Consider the following 24,575-nt stretch of genomic DNA (forward strand, 5'->3'; position numbering starts at 1 on the left):
CTCTGTCCCCAGCTGTCACACCGAGCTGGACTGTGCCACACAGACCCTTCCCATCCATCTCAGCACCCCATCAGTGGGACACAGAAAAAATCCCAGCCCCTTAATGAAGTCAGTGATTGCTCAGCCAGTCATTTATCTCTGCTAAGCACATCAACACAGAATCCCTGTGGCAGACACATTCTTCTCTCTCTCAGGATTTTTTCATAGAGGAGCACAGAGAGAAGAAAGAGAAAACAATTTCTATTTCTGCTCCTTGTTTTCCCATGTGGAATGTGCTTGGAGAATTGTTTACCTGGGGTGATTGCTTGGTTGGATTCTGGTGAGGATTGTTTGAGCCTGGTGGCCAATCCAACCCAACCCAATCCAACCCAACCCAATCCAACCCAATCCAACCCAATCCAACCCAACCCACCTGTGGCTGGGCTCTCAGAGAGGGGCACGAGTTGTGAGTGAGATATGGGAGTTAGAACAGTAGGTTTGTAGTTTTAGTATCTCCTTTAAAGAGTATATTAATGTATGATAGCATAGTTCTAATAAAGAAATCATTCAGCCTTCTGAGCTGCAGTCACACATCAGCATTTCTTCCCACTGGGATCACCTGCATTTACAATAAATATCTGAAGGGTTTGGGTTGGGAGGGACCTTAAAGCTCATCTCATTCCCAGCCTGCCATGGCAGGGACACCTCCCACTGCCCCAGCCCTGTCCAACCTGGCCTGGGACACTGCCAGGGCAGGCACAGCTCCTCTGGCTAACAAAGCACCACAGAGTCAGGATGTCTTTGGGGTATCCTGGTCCTCCAGCACAAATAATTTCCCACAAACTAGAATGAACCCTAAGATATGGGTTCATTCCTTGTCTGGCTTCACAGGCCAGTAAGGAACCACTAAGAGAGATGTGGGAAATGAAATAAAAACAGCTTTCCAATTCACCCTCCACTATAAAAAACCCAACCAACCTTGCCATTGATTCCTGCATCCCCCCAGTCAGGGCATCCCAAGCCTTAGCAGATATAAAGCAAACTTGTCTGCAAGGAAAAGCAACACTTCCAACTTCCCAGCTTTTTGTTTTTTAATATCTAAATGCTGCAGTGACAATTGTCCCCAACATCTGCTTGCACGTAGGCTGCAGTGGGCTAAAGTTTCACAATTCAGAGACAGGATTCAGGATTTCTTCATCTTATAAAGGGCAGCAAATTCAAATGCATACAAGTTGGCAGTTTTCTAGAGCAGCTCTATAAATACTGAAAGATTCCTCATCAAGGCAGCAAAATGTATTTCAGATTTAACTACATCCTAATTCAGCAAGACTGAAAGATTTTTTTTTACTCAAAATGCTCAATGCTTCAATTTTGAATTAAAAAAAATTATAGGCACAACAACAGACTGTATTTTTATCATTTTTCTCTTCCATCAAACAACTTAACTTATTTTGATTTTACACTTCTTGTTTTGATTTTATCCTGTTTGAAAAGGGGGTGAGAGGCATCTTTTTCTTTTTATGGTGTTTGCTGTAGAACAGAAGTTGTTTAGTAGGTATTCACTATTATGCTCCACTTTCTACTTCTGGTATTCAGCACGGGCATTTTAATCTGATTTGGACATCTCAAAATTGGAAAGGAGTTTCTATTGCAAGTGATGGATGTCTCTGCAAGAAGGCTCTGGCCTCAGCACTCAGGCACTCCCCAAAGTTCTGCTTCCTGCACGACAAACAAATCCTGCTATTTGAACTGCTACTATCAGAGGGGGAACAAAAAGCCATATTTAGACTCTAGTTTAAATATTTCTTAAAGGAATCCAGGCGCTTTAATTAATGCATCCAAGCATTTCAGCAGCATTAGAAACTCCATGTTCAGAAGGAAAAGAAGCCCAGACCTGGCTGTGCAGCTCAGGTCTATCCCATGCTCTTCACCATCACTCCAGCTCAAACCTCTGCAGAACACCCACTCCAACACAGCTGAGAGAGGCAAACAATTCAGGCTATTTCACATCCAAGTTTTAAAAGCTGATATCATCCCCTCCACCACAGCAGAGCAGGAAAAGTGTGCGTGGAGAGCACCAGGCTGCCCACAGGAGCCTCAGGCTGATCCTGATCCCACAGAAAACTCCTGCTGAACACAGGGATTGGCACTGAACCACCCCAAAGGGCACTACCTGCTGCTCATACTCCTCCAAAACCAACAGGCAGAGAGACCTGGTTATTTTTTTTTTTTTAGCTTGTTTTTTAATTTTCAGAAGTGTTTGGGGAAATTATGTCTGTGACCCTCCAGCTGAAAGAATCCCTAATCTCAGCCCTGATGCCAAAGCATAAACAAGCTTGCCCTGGCTAAATAAGGGTAAATAATGTGTATGTGTGCAACAGAATTCCAGGGCCTCCAGCAGACCTGCATGAATCACAGATTTCCTTCATATTTTTCCTTCATATGGAGTTCCCTTCATGTAACACAAAGCAGGAGTGGGGAGGCTTCAGATCAGCGACAGCACAGCTACAAAGGACAAAATAAAAAAACATTTCTGCCGGGGAGAAGCACCTTGACTTCATCAGTGCTGAGCACAGGCATAACTCAAGAACATCTATCACAGCTGTGGATATTGGGAAGGAATTGTTGCCTGGGAGGGTGAGAGGCCCTGGCACAGGGTGCCCAGAGCAGCTGGGGCTGCCCCTGGATCCCTGGAAGTGCCCAAGGCCAGGCTGGACATTGGGGCTGGGAGCAGCCTGGGACAGTGGGAGGTGTCCCTGCCATGGCAGGGGTGGCACTGGATGAAATATAAGGTCCCTTCCAAGCCGAGCCATTCCATGATCCATGGTAAATACAGCTTTTATCCCCATATCATTATAAATTAAAGCTGCCTGGGGAGTTCCTCCTGCTGCAGCCCCGAGGCTGAGCCCCCAGGGCTGGCCCCCAACACCTGCAGAGGCAGCAGCCACGGGAGCACAGCGTGGATTAGGATCAAGAGAACAAACAGAATTTGAACTACTCCTCTTCTGCTTCGCCATGAGGGTATTTTAAGTCTAAGATATGGGTTCATTCCTTGAACATCTTGCCAAAAAAAGAGTGTTGCCCAGCAACTACTAAAACAATGTTCTGGAAGGAGGGAGCTGCTGGACAAATTAACCCAGTGAGTGCCCTTTCTGCCAGAGTTTCCAGCAGCTATTGCAGAGCTGCTGGAAGGCTGGCAGGCAGCTCTGCATCCCAAATAAAGAGCTGCAAGGAGTTTCCTGAGAAGCCTGTCAGACAGACTGTTCTGCTGTAGTAGCAGCGTCTTGCATTAAAACAAACACGTTTGGCTTTGCGCGGGGCCGCGCTCCAGCAGGAGCGAACACAAATAAACCTCAGCGAACGCGCGGTCCAGCTCGCTGAGAGCACAAACCAGCAGCTCCAGCCCCAAAGCAGCAGCCCCGGGCTCTGCTGCAGCTCCAGCACCACGGCAGGGCTGCGTTTCACTGCGGGAATAAGCATCTCTGTGTTGTGAATGATCTCCAGTGAAACACGGGGCTTCAGCCCAGCTCACGCTTCCCACATCAGTCCACGCACGTTAAAAGGAAATGCATTTACAGCCACTCTTCAGCTGCACAGTCACACTCAAAGATGGCAATTAGTGCTTAATAAAAACATCAGATGTCTTTTCTGTTTCAAAAAGTGCAGATAACTAAGGGGATGTCACACTTTCTTTTTTTGGAGATTCATACAAGTAGGATTTCTTCCAGGAATCTCATCTGTACACAGTACATTTACAACACTTAAGTAAAAAAAAAAACCTCTTTTGCATATTAACATTATTAACAAAAAACACCCTAATGAATGCACTCTTCAGTCTTCACATTTTGAAAAGCAGTTTTAGAGGACTTTTGAATTGTTTGGAGCTGGACACACGAAGGGCCAGAGAAATGCTGTACTTGAAAAAAACCCAAACACACCCAAACCACTGTATTTAAAGTGGACATAGAAAGCCAGAATAAAAAAAAAAAAAAATCCACTGAAATCTTAGACCATAATTGCCATACAACCTCAAACCACTGACCACAGGTGCTAAATAATTCTGCTTGGGATGGAAAATAGTAAGAAAAAGAATCAGCCTTCACACCTTTCAGTGATCAAATGAATATTTTAAGATTTTAATGACCTAGGGGCACCACAGCATTTAACATGTGAAATAAATGCAGGTAAATACTCACAGGAGTGAGTGTGCTGCTCTACCTTCCTCTGGAGCTCTTTCCAACTCCAGCACTTCACTTTTTTTTCCATCTAATAACCCTGGAATTCTTTTTTAACCATCTCATTTAGACTTTTACTCCACTCTCCAACTCTGAATATCAACCCCCACCCAACTCTCAGCTGCCTCTTGCACCTCACCCTCTCCAGGGCTCCCCCACCACCAGCTCCATCTGTGAGTCAATTTTTCCCACAACTTCTGTCAACAACAAAGGCAGTCCTGGTGTCCCCAGGATCCCTCTGCTCCTTCCCTGCTGTCCCACCACGCTCACATCCCCATTCCCCCGCTGCCTCCAAGCCAGTCCTTCCCCAGGCAGTGAATTCCCAGCACACAAACCCCACCTCAGCTGGGAAGGGGCTGCTTTTAGGAGCACATTGCTCAGGCAGGGCTATTTTCACACCACCAGCAGGTTACCAGTGTTTAGTGACAGAATATACTCACACTGAAGCACTGCTGCCAAATCCCTCTCTGCAGGCACAGGGATGGTGCACACACCCCCACCCCCACTCTGTGCACAGCAGCTCTGCTCCATTTCAAGGGTCTCAAGTAGAAAGAAAATCCTCCCCCCCTTCCTCTGGAGCAGGGTCTTGCTGCTGCCATCAGATGCAATGGATTAAATGTAGCCTTGGCAACATGACTTTTTACAACCTGAAGCACCTGTGGTTAGAGGAAAAAGCAGGGTGGATTCTTTCTGCCACTGGATAGACAGGCTTGAGTTTCACACTGAATTTTCTTGGAGTCATCTGTGCATATCTAAGCAGTCCATCTTGCTTCTAGAGATCTCCCCTCACGTTGATTAAGCATGAAATTTGTATTTACAACAGTTTTACACCTGCCCACGGAGGACAGATCTGCTCTAAGAAGCTCCGAATGACACTTCTCAAAAAATAATGGTACCAAAAAGAAGATCCCCAGGCCTGGCCAAAGGTGAGAGGCTCAGTGTCCCTCCCAGGAGGGGACTGACCTGCACCTGGACACCTTGGAGCACAGGGACATAAACCAGGTCACACAACCACAGAAGTGTTTTCCCAGTCCTCTGTAAGGGCAGAATCCAAGTCACTTCCATTTGATTCATTTTCTTCTTGCTCCGAGAAGATTTCTGAACATTCCTTCATAACCACCAGTGCCCGACCCCACTCCTCAGGCCTGCAACTGCTGTGATGACCAGCATGATTCACAGGATGGTTTGGGCTGGAAGGGACCTCAAAACTCATCCCATGCCACCCCCTGCCATGGCAGGGACACCTTCCCCCATCCCAGGCTGCTCCAAGCCCCACCCAACTGCTGCATAAAAATGGAGTATTTTCCATTTCTGGTGAAGATGAGGTGATAAACTCCACTATTACTTCTTCTGAATGTATTTACCACAGAAAGCATTTTATCTCAGACTACACTCACCAAGTATGTGTATAAATAAGAGAAAAGCCTGCTAAAATTTTATGACTTTTGTTGCCATTTAACATTAAGCATAAACCTCCCCATGAAAGCTTCACTGAAGTAACTACAAAGGTTGGAAAAGGTTCACACCATTCTTTCTCCCTGTATAAATTATAAGTAATATGAGAACATTTACAATGTCTAACCACGGTGTTTTATGTCAGACAAATGTCTCTCTGTACTTGCAGTTCCTAAACTGTGCTAGCAAGAATTGCCTTTTTCTCATTCTTTCCTCTCTCTCTGTCTCTCCCTCCACCTCCTTCTGCACTCAGCAGTCTCAGTCAAACCTGCCTTTATTCTTCCACATGATTTTAGCATCAAGAATGCCTCAAAAGTCAAGGCTCTGCTCCACATAACATTGTTCTTTCTTGGAGAGCTTACCACTGAATGCTGAAACTTCCCCAGGTTGCCTCTTTAGTGTTTCAATTATCAGCTCTTCAGTTTTCCAGGAAAAAGGGAGAGAAACCAACAAGAGCTCACAGATTTCAGCAGTATTTTAAAAGGAGAGCTTCATTATATGCGACATCATGTCATGGCAAAAAAAAAAAAACCCAAAACCACCCAAATTACAGCAAGCAAAACTAGCAGTACAGACTGTACATGATTTTCAAGGGCAATCACCTGCAGTTCTGACCAAACCTGAATAGAATTTTGGTGATTCTGAGACCCTGATAAAGGCAAAGCATAACCAAGGAAAAAAGATTCATCCAAAGAAACAAGACACACAGTTGCTGCTACACCTGAAACGATAAAATCCAGACCAAAATTGTAGAATATTTGGCTGAGTTATCCTCTGGGTAAAAGATGCAACCCAGGGGTGAGAAAAATAATTCAAGATCTCTGCAAACAAAATCCCAGGGAGTGCTTCTCTTCCTGAGGCCTTTCTTGCACAAGTCAGTCCTGGCCAAACTGAAAAGCTGAGCACTAATTTCTTATCATTGAGCATAAGTTTCCTGGCAGAATGAAAGCAAAGCCCAAGGTAGCTCATGTCAAATTAGGTCAGGCAACAATAGTTGCGGCAAACACTTGCTCCTTTTTATTTTCCTCCTCCCTGAGGTTTGGTACTGGGTAATTAGAAAGAATGTGTGATAGAATGGAGAAAAAGAAATGAAATTCCCAGGGATTGTGAACATTTGGACAGATCTAAAAGGCACACAACTGACAACATCAACCCCATCCCCTCACGAAGCCTTCTTCATTCCTGGCTCTGGCTGGGACAGAGTTAGTTTTCCTTGCAGTAGCTGGTAGAGCCACATTTTGGATTTGTGCTGGCAGCTGTTGCTAACACAGGCACGTTTCAGTTACTGCTGAGCAGATCTCTGCTCCTCACCTCCCCTGCGAGGGCTGGGGGTGCAAGAGGAGCTGGGGGGCACAGCCAAGCCCAGGGATGTCCCAGACCTTGGGCATCACACCAGGACACAGAGCTGGGAGTGCCTGTAGAGGTGGCATTTGTCTTGGCCCAACACCTGCCTGCCCATGGGAAATGGGGAATCAATTCACTCTTCTGCTTTGCTGCTGCAGGAAGCTTTTCCTTTATCTACCAAAGTGCTCTATCTGAACACTCTTCCCCTCCCAATTCATCCCCCATCCCACTGGGTGGGGCTGACTCAGGTTAGACCACCACAGTCCCACAGACATTCAACACACACGTTTTTGCTCGTGAGCTGTCATTCATGGAAGAAGATGACATTAAAATATGCTCCAGAAAGCAGGGAGGTCAGAAACTGTTACACATCACCGCACAAAACGAAGAACCATTTCCAAGCAGAAGGGCAAGGAGCTGTCTGACCAACTTACCTCTGAATTTTTTGGGTGGGTTGTTAAGATCACCTGCTTCTGGCTGTACAACACACCGATCATCCACAAGGCTGCAAAGAAATGAGCAGTGAAGTGAGATTCCATCCCCCTGCAGCCCCTTCCATCCTCGCCAACAAAACCAAAGTCGTTCACTCGCAATATTTCATCCGAGTGGCCACTTCAGCAGAAGACATTCCCCAAATGCCAACTTATGCCAGATCTCTCCAAGAAGCATGCAGCTAATTTTTACTGTTGCCCAGAGCTATGCTCCTGGTAGGTGGGACAATAAATAAGTCATTGCTCCTGTGTTCTGCATCATCCTTATGTCCCCTGCTCGAGGTGCAGACAGAACAGCCCATATTCTAGGGAGGTGACAGACAGCCTCAGGACAGCTCCTGCCTCTTGGACAGATTTGAGTCATGCTGCAAATGTGTTTATATGAATAGAGAACAGGAAAATATGACAGCTATGCAAACTGGACACCGACCCTGTGGCCCCTCAAGTATCAAGAAATGGCAGGGACGGTCACTGCCACAATAAAAACTGACTCCTGAGAGAAAGGAAGGCACAAATGTACCCTCCTGCTCAGCAGCCAAACACGAGGTGAGTTGAGGGATTGAGCCAACCTCCTCCTGTTCTGCCAGGAAGAGAGGGAGCTGGACAAGCAAAGCCAAGAGATTCCAAGAGGGAATGCCAGGACAGAGCTGTCTGTCCCTGCACAACCCCCACAGGGTCAGGTGAAATCCCACAGAATAAAAGGGAATACTTAGGAAGCCCCTTGTTCTCACTGCTCTGCCTGAGCAGCTTTGGATCAAGGTGGAATTGGGCTTTTCCCAAACACTGCGTCCAAACTGGAAAATTGCACCTGCAACCAAACCCTTTGGGGTTTGATTTGATCCTAAATGACTCAATTTGGCCCCTTACAACCAATCTGTCAAAGAGGCTTTCTACACAAACGTAGAAAGTAAAACTCCAAGGTCAAAGGTTTGAGAGGTCCATTCTCATGCAGAATCAACTTGAGGAAGACTGAGACCTAGAATATGAGAGTTGTTCCTTGCAGAGGCTGCTCACATGCAGGGAGCATCTGGAGACAACAATTAGAGAAAATAAGGAAGTGCATGAAAATTAAGAGATCAGAGAAACTAAGAGGGCTCAACAGTTTTATGCATCTAAAATTTGCGTATGCAAACATTCAGAGTGAATTGCTTTTTCCCCATGGATTTTCTCCCTACTCAGTACTGTATATATATATAGGTGCTCCAACATGAATGGTATTAACATTAGAGCTGAAGCACCTGCTTCTGGTGAACAAAGGGCCAAAAATATCAAGGAAATAGGTTACTCTGATCATCCCATACAGATAATCTCAGTGCAACATATCCCTCTCATCTGAGATTAAGTTGAAAGAAAAGAGGAACTTCCCAAACTGGTAAGAGGAAAATTTTACAGGGTGAGAAACACGGAAGAGGATATATTGTACACCAGTAATCATCATGATGACAGCACTGAGTTTGGGAAACAGCAAGAGTAAAGCTCTGATTAAGCAACATGTCATAGGAATATTCAATAGGAAGACTCTTCAGAGATTTAGGACAGCATTAGAATGTAGAGTGGGATCTGCTCCTCAACCTTCAGGAAGCACATAACAAGTCATTACACATCGTTATGACATCAGACTGTCAGAACTCCACATGGGCTGGAGGACAATTACACCAAATCTTTCCTTTGCTGCTTTAATTTTCTCCAGGACAAAGACTAAATTAAATATGGGACAAAACTAATTTGATTACAAAGGCTTATTAAGATGATAACGCATTTCATGTTTCACATAGCAATTAGGATTTCTGGCTCAAATTAGGCTCAGAGATACGTGGCCATTACAGAATGCAGTTACCTTAAAACAGCACTAACCAAATCAAAGAGGAGGCTCCAACACTGAGGGGTCTTTAGGCCTGCCATGAGAAGAACTCATCAAGCCTAGGAAATACACGTGCTTGGGGCCTGTCATGTCCACAAGGACTACCCATGGTGAAAAACATCAGCAATGCCATCAGAAGCCACAGCCACTGCGTACTGTTCATCATGCACCGCGTGGGATTCCACATGGCATAACAACTTTCTACTTGGTCTGGAGTCATTTACTGCCAAACTCGCTTCAGGACTGGCAGGAGAAACGATAGGCAGATGTAGAGGATAATTCATGTTGCCAGTGTTCAGCAGATAGTATTTGGCCCGTTACACAGCTGATCCAGGGCTGCAGAGTGCACGTGTCATATTTGACGAGGACCTGGGAAATTTGTCAAATACATTTGCCAAATACTATTCGACCAACCCTACTTACTACATCCCCTGCTTTTATCATACCTTCTCTCCTTTCTGGCAGCATCCCATATTTTCTTCTCTTTCCTATAATAGATCATGGTGCATCTTCAGTGTCTGCTTCCTTCTCTGCCCCCTTATTTTCCAGAATCCTAATAGCTAGAGGACTAAACCTACAAGTTAGTTTGGAGTCACTCAGGTGAGATTCCAGCCCATCGCCTCCTGCCGAGGCACTTACCAGGATGCTGACTCTGTACCCTGCTTGGGAGCTCCATCTGGACTGTAGGCATCAAAAAAATGTGCTGTGACTGTACCCACCCTGAGCCCCTTAGGGCTACTGGAAATGAGGAAGAGCAGGTTGTGTGTGTGCCCCTCGTTGGGCACAGCCCCGTGTGCCACACGCTGCTCCCACCCATGGCAACAGGGGCCAGAGGTGCTCCTGGAGCTTCTCACCCTGCAAGGGCTCCTCCCCAAGCAGCACCCAGCTCCTGATGTTTGCAGAGGTTCCTCCTCAGCAGGATCAAACATTCCCTGGCCCTCCTCAGAGCTGCCTTCCAATCCCATGGCCCTGCTCTGCCAGCTGGTGTTTTTTCCACGTGAAAAGTTTTTTTTTTTGGTTAAGGAGTAGCATTCACTTCTCCCTGCTCCAGAGCACCCGCCCGTGTCCTTGTGGAAGGCAGCACAAAGGGGCTCTGTGGGAAGCACAGGGGGCAGGAGCTGGCACAACACAGCTCCCACTGCAGCTCCAGAGTCTGGCAAAGCACAAGGGTCAAAACATCTTCTCCTTTGATAGGAGAAAAACAATTTTGTTTGTAGGAGAAACCTCAAATTAAACCTCAATTTTAAGGCCAAACTAGCTGTAGTGGTGAGTTACTGGTATTTAAACCACTTGGCTCGGGGATATGATTTATTTTTTTTGTTAGATATATATAATTTTTACACTATTTCCATTGCCTATGCTACATCCTTTGTGCAGTCAGCAGAGTGCACTGGGGTCTGTTCATCCCTGACTGGGGGAAGGAGCAGGGAGGGACAGACGGGACACACGGACAGACACGGGACAGACAACAACATGAAAATCACTGGATTGCATTCATTCCCCTCCAGCCCTTCACCTGACCAGGTTCTTCCTCCCCACCAAGGACATAAAACTGCACCACAGCCACGGATACACTCTCCAGCCTCCCAAAATCTACCTTGCCATATTCACTTTAGGCCATTTTTAAATTCAGGGCCAAATCTATCCATAAAGCTCCCTTGCTTTAGCCAGCATTCCCTGGGATCAGGCTCAGGAGAGCTAACTGAGGACTCTGCTAGTCCTTCTTTTTAATACAAGAGAACAGCTGTTCTTACCCCAAAGTGCTAATAAATCCATTTGTTGAGCCCTCTGCATAGAGAGAACAAATATCTCCAATATGAAGGAAGCTCGACATCTTGTCAGTCATCTCTGGCTTACTGCCCCTGGAAGAAAGAATAAAGAATAAAGCACAGCATTAATCAGGCAGAATTCTTTGGTGCAGCTACCAGAGGTTACAGCAACAGAAGCCTTTGCCTTTGATTGCTGGTTTGTTTGAAAAACCGAGCAAGTTCTCGCAGAGGAACTTCAGGTATCAAAGAAAACCCAGCAGGCCAGAGTGCTTGCTTGGAAAAATAAACCAGGGAAAAACAAGCAGCTACTGGCATCCCATTCCACGTGGGACTGTTTCACAGGCAGGCATTCATCCCAGAGGATGCTGGATTTCAGTGCAGCTGCACCAACCCATTCCATCCCACCTGCCAGAGGGAAAAGGGGAGAGGGGACTGCTTCAGTTAGAGCCATATTTGTATCTAAATTATGCTTCTTTGCCACAATTAAAGGCAAGTTTAAGCGTCCTTTAAAGGTTCTCCTTTGTGCTGGAATGGTGCTCCTGAGAAATTCAAAATATTGACTGGATTCATGGCAACATTTTTGGACAAAATTTTGACATGACACCAGCAGCCTCCTGCTTAGACCTGCAGTCCCAAAACCAGAATTAGGTGAAGACCCACTCAGCAAGCCTGACAACAGATTTTGCATGTTAAAACAAAGATTAATGTTTTTCCCAAGTCAAATGCTTTATCAGGAAACCAAATCCCTGTGAAATCAGTAATACTTCAATCCTGGGTTTAAAATACATGGCTTAAATGTAACACTGAGGAGACAGACACTGAGTGTTGCCAACTTCAGCTGTATTAAGAACTTGATTTTCTCTAAAGCCCCAAGTCCAAGTGACACAGAATCCACCTGTCATTTCAATAAATATAGAAAAAAAAATTGAGTTTCAATCTGTCACAGCAACAAAGAGCCAACACGAGCCCGGATAAAAAACCCAACGGAACAGATTTTCAAAGACCTCTTTCCCAAGCCTGTTTACTGGTTTCCTGGAGATCCTCCCAAGCCCTGCTTTTTGATCACCGAGTTCAAAAGGCCCAAGCAGCTCCTGTGCTTGAGGTTACAAAGAGCAGGAGCACCAAGGCTCTTCCAAGCTGCTCCTCCTGGCAGCCAACACTGCCCAGGGCCACGCTCCCACAGCTGAGGAAAAAAGAACTCAAAACACCTCCTCCATCTCTCTCCATCACACCCAAAGAGGTTCTCAACCGTCTTGGAGCAGAAGAAGTGAGCAGCAGGAAATTCTGCTTATTCTAGAGCACAGCCCTGCCTGTAGAGGGATAAATATCCCCTTTCCCTGGGCATTATCTTGTTTACCAAAAGCATAAGGATCAGGTTGTTAGGCAAGCTTGGAGCTCAACAAGGACAAATTCATGGAGTCCTAAAAGGTGATGTTTGCAGCTCTGAAAGGGCAATAAAAACCTGAAGTTACACTTTTCTTCTGAAAAGCTCCCCCTCCTCACTCCCAAAGGACCTGTGCTGCTGGGAATACCAACAACAACTTTCATTATTATTAAATCAAAGCACACCACAGACATTCTATCCCCACAAATCTGTGTCACAGGTACAATGAAAAGCAAATCCAGGAAAACCAAGAGATAACAGGCCAGGCTGACAAGCAGGTAAAGGGGTCTCAGCTCCTCTGGAATCAAATCTGGGTGCACACAAAACCAAACCCTTGGGCTCCAGGCTGCTTGTTAAATGCCAAGTCCTTCAGCCACTGCATGTTGCACAGTCTGATCCCGTTCTTTCTTGAAAAGTGGACAGAAAAACACTGCTACCTATTTTAAGATCTGTGCCAAGAAACATACAGAAATATGCAGAGTGACTGAATTAGCAGCACTGGAAATACAACTTTCCCCATTTCCTGACTTGGATGTTAAACTACCAACTTCAGACTGAAAAACTTTTCATCCCTCAAAATGAGGCTCAGCCCTTAATTAGGGCAGCCCAAAGTAAAAGCTGTCTAAGCCAACAAAACCCACAGATACACCTAAATTAACCCTTTCACCTGGCATTAAGGTTTCCTTTCCAGGCTGAGGGGGGGATTACTTTTTCCTCACAAGAGGCAGATGTTCATCACAGCTGTTACCAAGGGAATGTGAAAGTCAAAATTACTGACTCCCATCAGAGATTTTTTCTTGTCAGGGGAAAAAAAAAATATCTCAGACCATTGCCCAAAACCAGGCTCAGGGATGGACATGCGAATTCCTGCACCACTTTCCAGGATACAGCCTCAATTCTGTCACATTTTCTTCACCGAGGAAGACCCCACCATACCATGAAATTGTAGCTCTGACATATGGTGATAGTGTAACTCCTGAAAAAAGCTCCTCTGCAATTTACTGACAATTCCACTAATAAAATTATCAGCTTTACCCAGAACCATCACGGAGTTCTGGAGATCAGAAAGGTGTCAGGTTAAGCCTGGCAGCAGTTCAGTGAATTGAACAGCTGAGCTCTTCACCAGATCATCCTCAGAATTCCTGGCTGAGCTTGCAAAGGCATCCCTGCAGAGCTGGGGTTGGGGTGCAGCCTGGAACCCCAGCCTGTGCTGCTCCCCCCCAGGAGAGCTGTGCTCCTCAAAACTCCAGCTTGGCCGGAGTCAGGCTTTACAAAGGGCTGATCTGGCTACAACAACCTTCTTTCCCAAGGCTTAATCACCACGTAAGTCCTCACTGCCCCTTCTCTGGGATTGCTGAATACTTTTCTAACAGCCATCAGTGCGATGTCATCTCCAACACACCAGGAGATGCTCCACCACCTCGGGAAGCAGGGAGCCAAATCCCACCGGGGTGAGCCTCTTATAAAATACTGATTTATCCTCAAGCTTCCCCACAGTCAAATTGAACACTGGCTACCTCTATTTTTTAATAGCCAAAACCAGTCCCACTGACACCTCTATTTTTTAATAGCCAAAACCAGTCCCACTGACACCTCTCCCTCCAAATGCTGCTGCTCAGCCTGGCCAGGGCTCAGGACCTCGCTGGACTGGCAGATGGAGAAGGGACTCAGTGACCCCACAGGCCTCCCCACTCAGGAGGGAACAGAGTCATTGCTACACTGAGTGAGCTTCAAAGCTTTTCACAGTCTCCTCACAAGGGATGAACAAAACCACTCCAGCTACTGGCATCACATGCTGAATGATCAGCCACCTCAAATGGAGCTTTTTCCTACCTCTGACAACTGGGAAATGTGAAAGCAAAAAAGTGGAAGTGGAAAGTTTTTAAGAGCAAAGTTCCCAGGTACCCACTTTGACAACCTTTTCCTAAAAGATGCTGTCAACAACAGCTGACCATGCTAATCCTCCCAAAATCAGACCTCTGTGGGGGTCATTTTTGATTATTTTCTCCAGCAGGACAAGCCAGAAGCGGAGGCAGTAAAAATCTGTCAGCCTTGGCACATTTATCCCGAGTTCACAGCACAGGGAGGCCACAGGGACTGAGGAGAACAGGTCTGCTCCTGGGCACGTCACTCAGAGCATCCGTGGGTGTCCCCCTGGCTGTGGAGGGGACACTGCCCTCCCCAAGGCACTGACCACAGACAGGGACCACCATCAGAACTCCCTGGAAGTGCAGGACAGGAGGATTTTCACACCCTGCCAGTACCTGGCTCTCCTGGGTACAGCACGATCACGCTGCTGGAAAGGCAATTGTGCTCCACAGACAAATACAACCATTACCCCACTGTTTATTTATTTTAGATACGCCAGTGCCAAGAGCAACTGATTTATACTAGATGAGGGGACGGCCCTAAGAGAACATTTGCAGTTATTCTGTGCATAATCCCAGTTTTAATGGCACTCTCACAGCCCTGCAAGAGGGGATTCCTGCAGGAAATTCATCCTGCTCCAGCTGAAACACGGCAGCGTTACCCAGGGAGCGTTGTCCTCCTCTTCCCCTTAAACACTGCAGGAAAACAAGATTCCCTCTAGGTAAACTCACTTTAAAAAAAAAAAAAAAAAATCAAAGATGAAGCACTGATAAGCATGGCATTATCTAGCAAAAATGAAGGCAGGTTTTTCCAAGCAGCTTAACTCAGGTGGCAACCCAAGCTGTAAAAATAATGTTATTTTCCCACTTTAACAGACAGAAGGACTTGCCAGGCTACAAAAGAAACATGAACTAAAAGTGGGCTGTACATGGAGAAGTTAACTGTATTTGCCCACAGACATCAAAAAATTCCTGAGATATGAACACATTCTGCAGTATTTTTTTAAGCCCTGAAATCCTGAATCTTTAAAATTCTGTTGGTGACTGTTTCCTCATGTCTATATCAAAGTGTCTCAGTATGTTTTATATACAGTTTATCTGCACAGGAAGACAAAAATCAAGTTTCTGTTTAAGAAACTGACTAAAATAAATTCTGCTGGATTTCATGTGAATTTCAAGAAACTGGCCTACAAGTTTTTCTGCCAGCTCTGCTCTATGGGGCTGGATCTGAACATGCATTAGCTAATTTCAGGCAGAGAATTAAAGCCAGGCAAACCTGCTATTCAGCCCAGGAGTTTCAGCACTTTCCCCCCTGCTCTGGCGAGCACAAATCTGCACCACACCACCACGAGTTTGATCTTTTGACTGAACAGAAAGTGACCCAGCTAAGGGTTCAGTTCTGATTATTTCCTAGTCCAGATTATCTTGTGTGTATCTTCAAAACAAGCTGCTCTTCCTACAGTGAAAAGGACTGCACAGAACTGGTTCTGAAAGGCAAAGGAAGGGTTTGGACAAGCCCTTGACCACGGTTTGTCCCCAAAGGGGACAAAGGCAAGGAGAAGCTCTGCAGACCCAGAATGGTTCCCCACCAGCTCTGTTGGATTTTAGGGCACAAACAGAGCATATGCTCAACCTAATGGCCTTGAATGAGCCAGGATAAGCTTAATATAGTCCCTGAAATTCAATCCTTTTTCTCATGAAAACACACTTCATACCGGCAGTTAAAGCAGGATTAACGGTGAAAACACCACGGAACCAAACCGACTGCTAACATCAAACACCTAATGAGGCAGCTGCCTTTTGAAACGCTCAGAATGGGAAATGCAACCGCTTTGCAAACATTCCACGCTGATTTCTCCCATCACTCATCTCACTAAGTTGCTAAGTTCGAAAAAACAGGTTCCAAGAGCGACGCTGGGAGTTTGCTTTCCTTGAAGAGCAGAGTCAAGGCCCCGTTTGAAGTCCCTCCTCACAGGGACTGTCTGTGACAACATCCCGGCCCTCTCATTCCTCATCTCGAGCATTTCTGAAAAGGCTTTTGCAAAGAATTCAAAGCTACTTCCCTGACTGCATGTCTCGCACGTCTGCTTTGTGTGGGATTTTAATTCTTTACCCCACGACTGCAAATCCTGTTTGTAAAATAAACAAGCCCAAGTGTGTCTTATTGCTGACTGCTTGATTCCCAGCAACTGGGATACAAATTATTGTGTCTTTCTAAAAGATGCTTCTAATGATGCTTGTTTATTGCAAGAAAAAAGCTCCTTGCTGGGCCCTGCAGTCCCAGGATGCACTCAGGTCTCCACTGGCACATTTGCATCGTGGTTTAATGCTCAATTCAATAAACACTGGCAATTTTATATGTGCTGGTACCAAAACTGGAGCAGCACTTCATCAAAGTCTTTTTCACTATCTCGGTTGTTTAAGAATAGAATCTCAGACTGTACTTAAGTGTTTCTACTTCATTACTGCCGACAGGAAATTCCAGAGTGAAAGTTTAATTCTCTTTCAGTTTTTGACAGAAGCAAGACCAGAGTTTAAGGGTAGAGAGACAACAAAGAAGCAAACACAAAGAACTGCTTAATGGCATAAGCAGAATCATCCAGAAATTAACAGATCTGAGAACCTCCAAGACCAGGTAAGTCTGTGTTTGAATTAAATGGAATCGGGTCATTAATATTGGTAAATCAGGCCAAGCAAGTTAACATTTTTTTAAATGCGACCAAACACTGTATTATCCTGAAAATCCAGTGCTTAGATAATCTGGTAAATCCAAATTTTACAACATTACTTGGCTGAAAATTTGGTCCTACAGACTAATCAAGATTTCATGTGTTTGTTCTGGATAACACCCACAGAGCATTCTGTATTTTCACAGGTGCAGCTAACTTGAAAATCTGAACCCAAACCTGATGTTTCTCATTCAGTAAAAAAAGGAAGGCTTCCTCCCTGAGGACGCCAGGAAAGATTCCTAAGAATCCCATTAGAACAGCTGAAGAAGGGAGGAAGTGCTTTATTTAAAAGCTCACCCAGTGAATAATCACCGTGCTGGGGCTGAGGACAGAGCTCTGTCATCTGCAAAGCTTCTGCCTTAGCAAATGCGAAAGGAGCTCTTTGCACTCGCCAGGGAAAGGCAAATAAAGGGATTTTGGGATGTGGAGCGGGCCATGTCCTGAACGCCAGGATCCTCTCACCTGCAGTGGGACCCAGCGCGGGGACAGTGCTGGGAGGGCTCAGCACTGCTCATTTTATGCACATGGAGCTCCATTTCAGAGATTACCCTTTAAAAAAAAAAAAAAACTATCAGTGCAGTACATCTGTCTACCACAGGATCTTGTTTTCCCTTCAGCTGCACCCTTTCATGTCCAGGGGCTGCTATCTGCCACACATGGGCAGCTGATGAGCCGTTAGATTAAGGAGGAGAAATGCACTTTCGCAGACCAAGTATTTCTCCTCCTGATGCTTAAAATGCAGATTTTTTTTTTTTTTTCCCCTCCAATTTCCAGGCTGAACAGGCAAGATGGAGGCTGGGGAAGGAGGGAGCAGCACAGCACTGTGACTTTCTCAAGGACATGCAGCAGGTCAGACTCGGGGCCCAGATCTGAATCCAGGTCTCCCAAATCCCCATCCACCAGCACACACTCCCCTCTGCTCCCAGGGGGGAGATCAGACTCACTGCACATCTAATCAAGCACACGCTTCCCCTTCCTCTAAAAATAAGTAGGAAGAGGAGTGTAAATTCACACAGCAAGATGAGGGCCGAGTTAATGACATTGTATTCATACTATTTGCCACTCCACATATAAATAGATTTTTTTTATCATATCAGTGACAAAGTTATTCCGAAGTTACTATTTCATAGGTGCAACGGCAGTTTAAGAAAACAGATAAAGCAACTCATTTCAGTAACTTTAACCTCAATAAAACCTCAGTACAGGAAAGCAAATGTGCACAATGTTCTTTTCTCCTTAGAAAGGGTGCTTGTTTGTTTTTTTTTTTTAATTATTTGCCCAGTGCAACCAAACAAGCTAGATACAGAAAATTCAAGTCAAAAGCATAAAATTCAAGTCTGACAGCAATCCCTTACACAGCAGCCACTGACTGAGGTAAGAAACATGACTGACAGGTCCTACTGACAGCCATCTGCAGACAGCTGGAAAAAGAAACTCTATTAGACACACACTGTCAGGGGAAAAAGAACATTTTTTTTGTTCCAAACCAAGTATGACCTGACAGCATCTTCTTAATCCCATTAAAAGTAAGGAGCACTTGCTGAAGCTGATACTTCCTGAAGTCCATCCTTGCTGGCTCCAGCCCTGCTGGGAGGAGGCAGCCTGGACGTCAGCCTCTGGACGAGGCCCCGATGAGCACACAATGTTTTCCAGCGTATTTCTATCAGGAGAGAGCTGGAACGCGCCGAAAGGACCAGGACAACCAATGTCATGGGGAAAGAGAGCAAGCCTGGTTTATTACACCAGCTGGAGTTTGGCCAAGGAACAAGGATGGCCAGGGAAGAAGAGGGTACGGAGCAGTCCCAAGGGCACTTTGTGCGGCCAGGTACCCGCTGAGGGCTCACCACAGCAGGGGCTGCTTCCTGCACCCCGCATCAACCCTCGGCACCCTTCAGCAAACCCAACGCCCCCTGAACTCAGCAGCCTCCATCCCCCTGCAGCTGCTCATGCCCTCTGTCCCCAGCGCCCGTCCCCGCCGCCCTGGCCCCGTCCAGCACCACACCTCGGCGGGGGCTCCCTCTCCTCCATGGCGGGCCCGCTGTCGGTCTCCAGGGCTGGGCTTGGCAGGGTGTCCCCCCGGCACACCTGGGTCCCCTCTGGCAGAGAAGCCAAGGCCTGTGTCCCGCTGGGCAGCCCCTGCAGGCTCCGAGGGCTGTGCTGTCCCCGAGGCAGGACCCTCCCGGACACCTCCGCTGGCTCGCGGCTCTCTGGATAAAACCTCAGCGCCCGGGACAACCAGCCCAAGAGGAGGAGCCACTGCCAGCACATGATGAGCACGTGTGGAGAGCCACTGGTGGCCAGGGGACCTACTTCGAGCTCCAAAGCCCCGATGGGCCGGGCTGCGTTACAGATGAGGGCTCCAGTTCCCAGGCTGCCTCGTACCTGTTGGCCTCCCAACTGTAATTTTCCAGAAGGCAAAGGTTCAAAACACTGAACCACCCACGAGCATTAGCATCTGAATCTACTGAACACTTCAGAGAGGAGCAGCCAAGGATTGCGGAGTTATTTTAATCCGAGGTTCTCAATTAACCCTTCGGATCAAGCGCCATCAGCCAGCTGAGGTCGGTGCCTGCATCTGTGGCCATGTGCTTCTCCTTGGAGCAGGAGGCAGATGGGACAGAGCTGGACTGCAAACAAAGCTTTCTTCTTCACAGCTCCTTGGCACATTTCTGAATTTCTGAAGAAGTGGACAGGGTAGGCCAAGGCACAAAAGAAATGTTTATACAAGTTTCACGCAAAACTGCTACTAAACAATTGCATAAAATAAAAAACAAAGTACAGCCTTTGAGCAGTGGCCATTTTTTGGCCTACTATGATCAGAAATGTCTTCCATGTGCATGCTCAGAGATTATCATCTTCTGACCACAGAAGATGCACCAGATGAGCAGAGGATGAACTGCCTGTGTCCATTGTGGCACTGGCTTCGACCAACCAAGCCTCCTCCCTCAGAGCTCAGCATCACATTACTCCAGAAGCAGAGGCATTACCTAACATCCTAGCCCAGAAACATCTGGCATTTCCATTTCTCAGAGCTATTCCCCCTCCTTTGATCACAGAGTCACAGATTGGTTTGGCTTGAAAAGGACCTGAAAGGTTACCTCGTTCCACTCCCTTCCACTAGGCCAGGTTTCTCCAAACCCTGTCCAGTGTGGCCAAGGACACCTCCAGGGAAGATCTGATGATCTGAGATATGAACACTCAGCTTCCTGCAGCACTCTTCACATTGGCCTTCTGGCACGTGAGGATGCAATCAACATTGCCACAAGCCACAAATCCCCAAGTACCACAGCCTTCCACGCATATTTCCAACCCATTTTCTCTCCAGAGGGTTAACTTAGGTATCAGCTGACATTTTATTCTCCACAGAATGCTGCTAGGAAGTTCTGATCCAAGTTTTGACAACCAAAACCACAAGCATGAAAATGAAACTCCTCTGAGTTCGGAATCCACAGCTGAATGTTGCAGCTTTCCTCGCTTGAATTACAGTTCCTCTAGTTTCTATTTTATCTTTTTCACAGAATACAATCCCAGAATGGTTTGTGTTGGAAGGAACACCTTTGTGTTGGGCAGGGACACCTTCCACTACCCCACATTGCTCCGAGCCCTGTCCAGCCTGGCCTTGGACACTCCAGGGATGAAGCAGCCACGGCTTTTCTCAGTAAATTTGGTCCCATAAACCAAAAGCGCCCTGAAGACCTGGAAATGCACTTTCTCAACAAGTACAGCACAGGCAAGAATCACACAAGGAGCCTCCGGATGCCTCTGCCAATCTAACAAGTACTTGCAGCACCCTGGAAAGAGGGATCTGCCTCCATCCCCAGCCACTGCCTGCTCGTGCCAAGACACAGAACGAGGCAATAATTGCTGTAGTCCTTTTGTAGCATCCGTGGGGAGCAGAAATTGGACAGGAATATCGAGCCAGATCAAAGCTCGTGCAGTTCTGGCATCCAGCCTCGTGCAGCAGCCTCCAGGAGAGGCTCGGCGGAAGGGCACACACCTGGAACAGCCACGGGCACAGCCAGCAGCCGGCCCTGCAGCACAGGGACACTCCCTACTGCTCTTCCAGCCTCTACAGCAGCACCTGTCCCCACCCAGCACAGGCCACTGGATGCAACTGGGCAGCTTTTGACACCCCAGATTTTGATCACCACACACAAACAGCACAAGGAAAGGCTCCAGGCCACCCAAGCACCTTCACTTTCTGTTGCTATCTTAGCAGAAGAAACTAATTTGGGACATACAGGAATGCAGATCTTTAGGAATCGGGATTTACACCACAGTCTCATTGTGGCAGAGATGTTACATTTACATAACCTTCTAGCAGCACATGATTTTCTGCCTCTAAACCCTTTGGCCTCCATAAGCTGCTTTGCTGAGGCCGCCTTCCCTCACACTCACCCACGGGCGAGCCAGCAGCTCGTCTACCAGCTACTACAGAGCCACTACCCTCATCCCACCTCCCACGGGAGCCTGAGATTCCTCCTGGCTTTAAGACAATCCTACAACTACAACTATCTTGTATTTATGGGGTAATAATGTCTCAAAGACTCCCAGTACAATTGGCAAGTTGACAAGTCAGGTATTCCAAAGGAGTCTGCTGTGCACTGGGGAACCACCAGAGCCAGGATCACAGGATCATGGAAGCTGGAGAAGACCTTCCAGGTATTGAGGTGAACTGATAGCACTGTGCCCACCCAATCATGTCAGGAAGAGCCACATCTGCTCAGTCTTTGAACACCTGCAGGGATGGGAACCCCACTGCTTCCCCAGGCAGCCCATTTCAGTGTTTGATTACCCTTTCAAGTGAAGTTATTTTTCCTAATATTTAACCTCAGCCTCTCTGGCCCAGCCTGAGGCCGTTCCCTCTCCTCCTGTCCCTGTTCCCTGGGAGCAGAGCCTGACCCCCCTGGCTGTCCCCTCCTGGCAGGAGCTGTGCAGAGCCACAAGGTCCCCCCCTGAGCCTCCTTTTCTCCAGGCTGAGCCCCTTCCCAGCTGCTCCTGGTGCTCCTGACCCTTCCCAGCTCCATTCCCATCTCTGGACACTTCAATGACACTTCCCAGCTCCAACCCTTCAATGTTTTTCTTGCACTGAGGGTCCCAGAGCTGCCCCAAGACTGGAGGTGCCCCAGCAGTGCCCAGGTCAGGGACAGGCACTGCCCTGGTGCTGGTGCCACACCAGTGCTGGGACAGCTCAGGTGGCACTGGTCTCTTGCCTGCCTGGGCACAAACGAGCCCAGGTGGCCAAGAGCAGCTACACCTGCTCCAAGAGCTCATCAGAACAAGCAGCACCTGCTCTTGTGATGGCTCCAGTTCAAGGGCAGGTACCAGACAAGGGCTCAGGATATCTGGGATCTGCTTTAATCCTGCTTGACAGCACTGAGCAAGAAGTTCCACCTCAATGCTGTCCATTTCAGCAATTTACCAGGAGAGACCAGCTCATCTGACAAGAGGCAGCCAAAAGGAGCTTCTGCTTCCAGAACACACTTCTGGACCATCCCAATTTGACCATCCCCTGGGGTTGTTCCCTTTTCTATGGCACACATGAAGTACTGGAGGAGCTGGATTCCCAAAATTCACCTCAAACCTGCCATCCCTGCAGGTGCCCTGTTCTCTTGCTTGCCACACTGTCAGGGACATTCAGTGCTGTCCTTACCAGAGGAGTTACTACAGAATCAGAGCAAGACCTCACACCACACAGCAGCACGCTGTGGTTTGCAACTCTCCCTTCTAGGCTGCAACAGCCTCGCTTGTGAGCTGCCAGGGCTTGAGATTATTTCTTCATTTCAACTCAATTCGTGCATTTTCTAGACTACACCACACCAAAACAGGTTTGTTGAGGGAACATGAGAGGATTGGTGCTGCTGTGGATAAGATCATGTTACAGAACCACTGAGGTTGGAAAAGAATCCCAGGATCATCGAGTCCAAGCTGTGCCCAATCCTCCCCTTGGTCCCGAGCACTGAGAGCCACATCCAAGTGTTGCTTGGACACCTCCAGGGATGGGGATTCCACAGCCTCCCTGGGCAGCCCCTGCCAATGCCTGACAGCCCTTTCAGTGAGAATTCCTCCCAAAATTACACTTTTCATTTACAACCAGAGATCACAACTGTCCCCTACAGCCCCTCCACTCTGTTCATCAGTCCCAGGACAGTTCCATTCATCCAAACCTGCAGCTCCACCAACCACCACCAAAGAAATAAACCGAATGCTCCCCCTCCTGTGCTCTTCTCTAAGGCCTCCTCCACCCTCCAACGATGGTGTCAGGATTAGCACATCTCATAAAAACCATTTCCCCGAGCTAAGCCCCACCCCATGATTGCAAAGGCAAACCAAACTTACTCCTGTTTGTTTACTTCCTAATTTATGAAACCTGGTAAGAGGAAACTATTTTCAAGGCTTAATCAACACTGCAAAACAAGCAGATGGGGGAAAAAAACCTCATCTAAGCAAACACTTTAATCTTGGGGAAATAAGGTATTTTAACAAGAAAAAACCCTGTTATTGACAAACAAGAGGCGGCTTAAAGAAAACATTCGAAATAATCAGCTCAGCTTGTTTTGAAACACACTGGAACTGTGGTTTTGTTTTCACAGCGATTCCTTGCACTGCAGCTTCGCACCAGCTCAAGCTGCTGAGTCCCACAGTGCTCAATTCCCACGTTTGTTTCACCAAGTGTCCTGTTAGCTCTGATTTTCTGGCCTGATGGATGCCACCAGCCTTCCCCACTCACTGAACACAGCCAGTGCTGGGCAGCCAAAGCTCTGCTCCAGCCTGCAATGCTGTTCCTGCTTACACCAGCACAACCACCAGGCACTCAGACCATGGAATACTTGCTGTGTGAGGAAAGTGGTGTAAATCAAGGTACAAAAAAGAAACCAACGAGAAATCCAGCGCCTGGTAGCCCATTAAGGCGGCCACAGAGGAAGCACTGAGGGGAAGGAAGGGATGTTGGCCTCACATGGCATCCCACACTGCCACAGCTGAGCCCTGCAAGGAAAGCAGCTCCAGCACGGGCCTCTGGCCTGGGCTCAGAGTCAGCCAACCCTCTGGCTCAACGCGTCTGGAAGTCCTGGGATAGCAGGCTAATTTCTGAGCCCAGGAAAACAGCCTCAAAGGCAAACAACTAAACACACTCTAAGAAATAAAACACGTGCACAGGTACCGACCCTCACTAATAAACAAAGCCAGCGGCTCCCAGCACACACTACTCCCCACACGACTTGCAGTCACTAAATCTTCATCAGGCAAAGATCTGGATTGTATTAGCCGCGTTCTCCCTTCCTGATTTGCGAGCAGCAGGACCGCAGCCCAATCCATCCTGCGGCTGAGCAGGCACAGAACCGTGGCACGGCAATAAATTCAACTCAAGCCTTTCACCTGTTGGAGTCCTTTCAGACAAACTCCTGGCAGCCAGAGCGAACCCACCTGGGGCAGGGAGGGGAAGGGCTGCGCCAGCCGCA

General features: G+C 47.3%; 1 protein-coding gene across 1 annotated transcript in view; it reads right to left on the bottom strand.

Moving 5' to 3' along the window:
- Positions 1–19,193, bottom strand: part of ITPR1 (inositol 1,4,5-trisphosphate receptor type 1) — a 159,785-nt gene extending 140,592 nt beyond the window's left edge. Inside the window, exons 1-3 of the mRNA XM_053953544.1 lie at positions 19,118–19,193; positions 11,120–11,227; positions 7,448–7,518 (exon numbers count right to left, since the gene is read on the bottom strand). Coding sequence (XP_053809519.1) covers positions 7,448–7,518; positions 11,120–11,227; positions 19,118–19,143 — 205 coding nt within the window. The 5' untranslated portion in view covers positions 19,144–19,193. The remainder of the gene's footprint in view (positions 1–7,447; positions 7,519–11,119; positions 11,228–19,117) is intronic.
- Between the last annotated feature and the right edge of the window lie 5,382 nt (positions 19,194–24,575).

The sequence above is a fragment of the Vidua chalybeata genome, chromosome 12 (genome assembly GCF_026979565.1).
Source record: "Vidua chalybeata isolate OUT-0048 chromosome 12, bVidCha1 merged haplotype, whole genome shotgun sequence".
Classification (NCBI taxonomy): domain Eukaryota; kingdom Metazoa; phylum Chordata; class Aves; order Passeriformes; family Viduidae; genus Vidua; species Vidua chalybeata.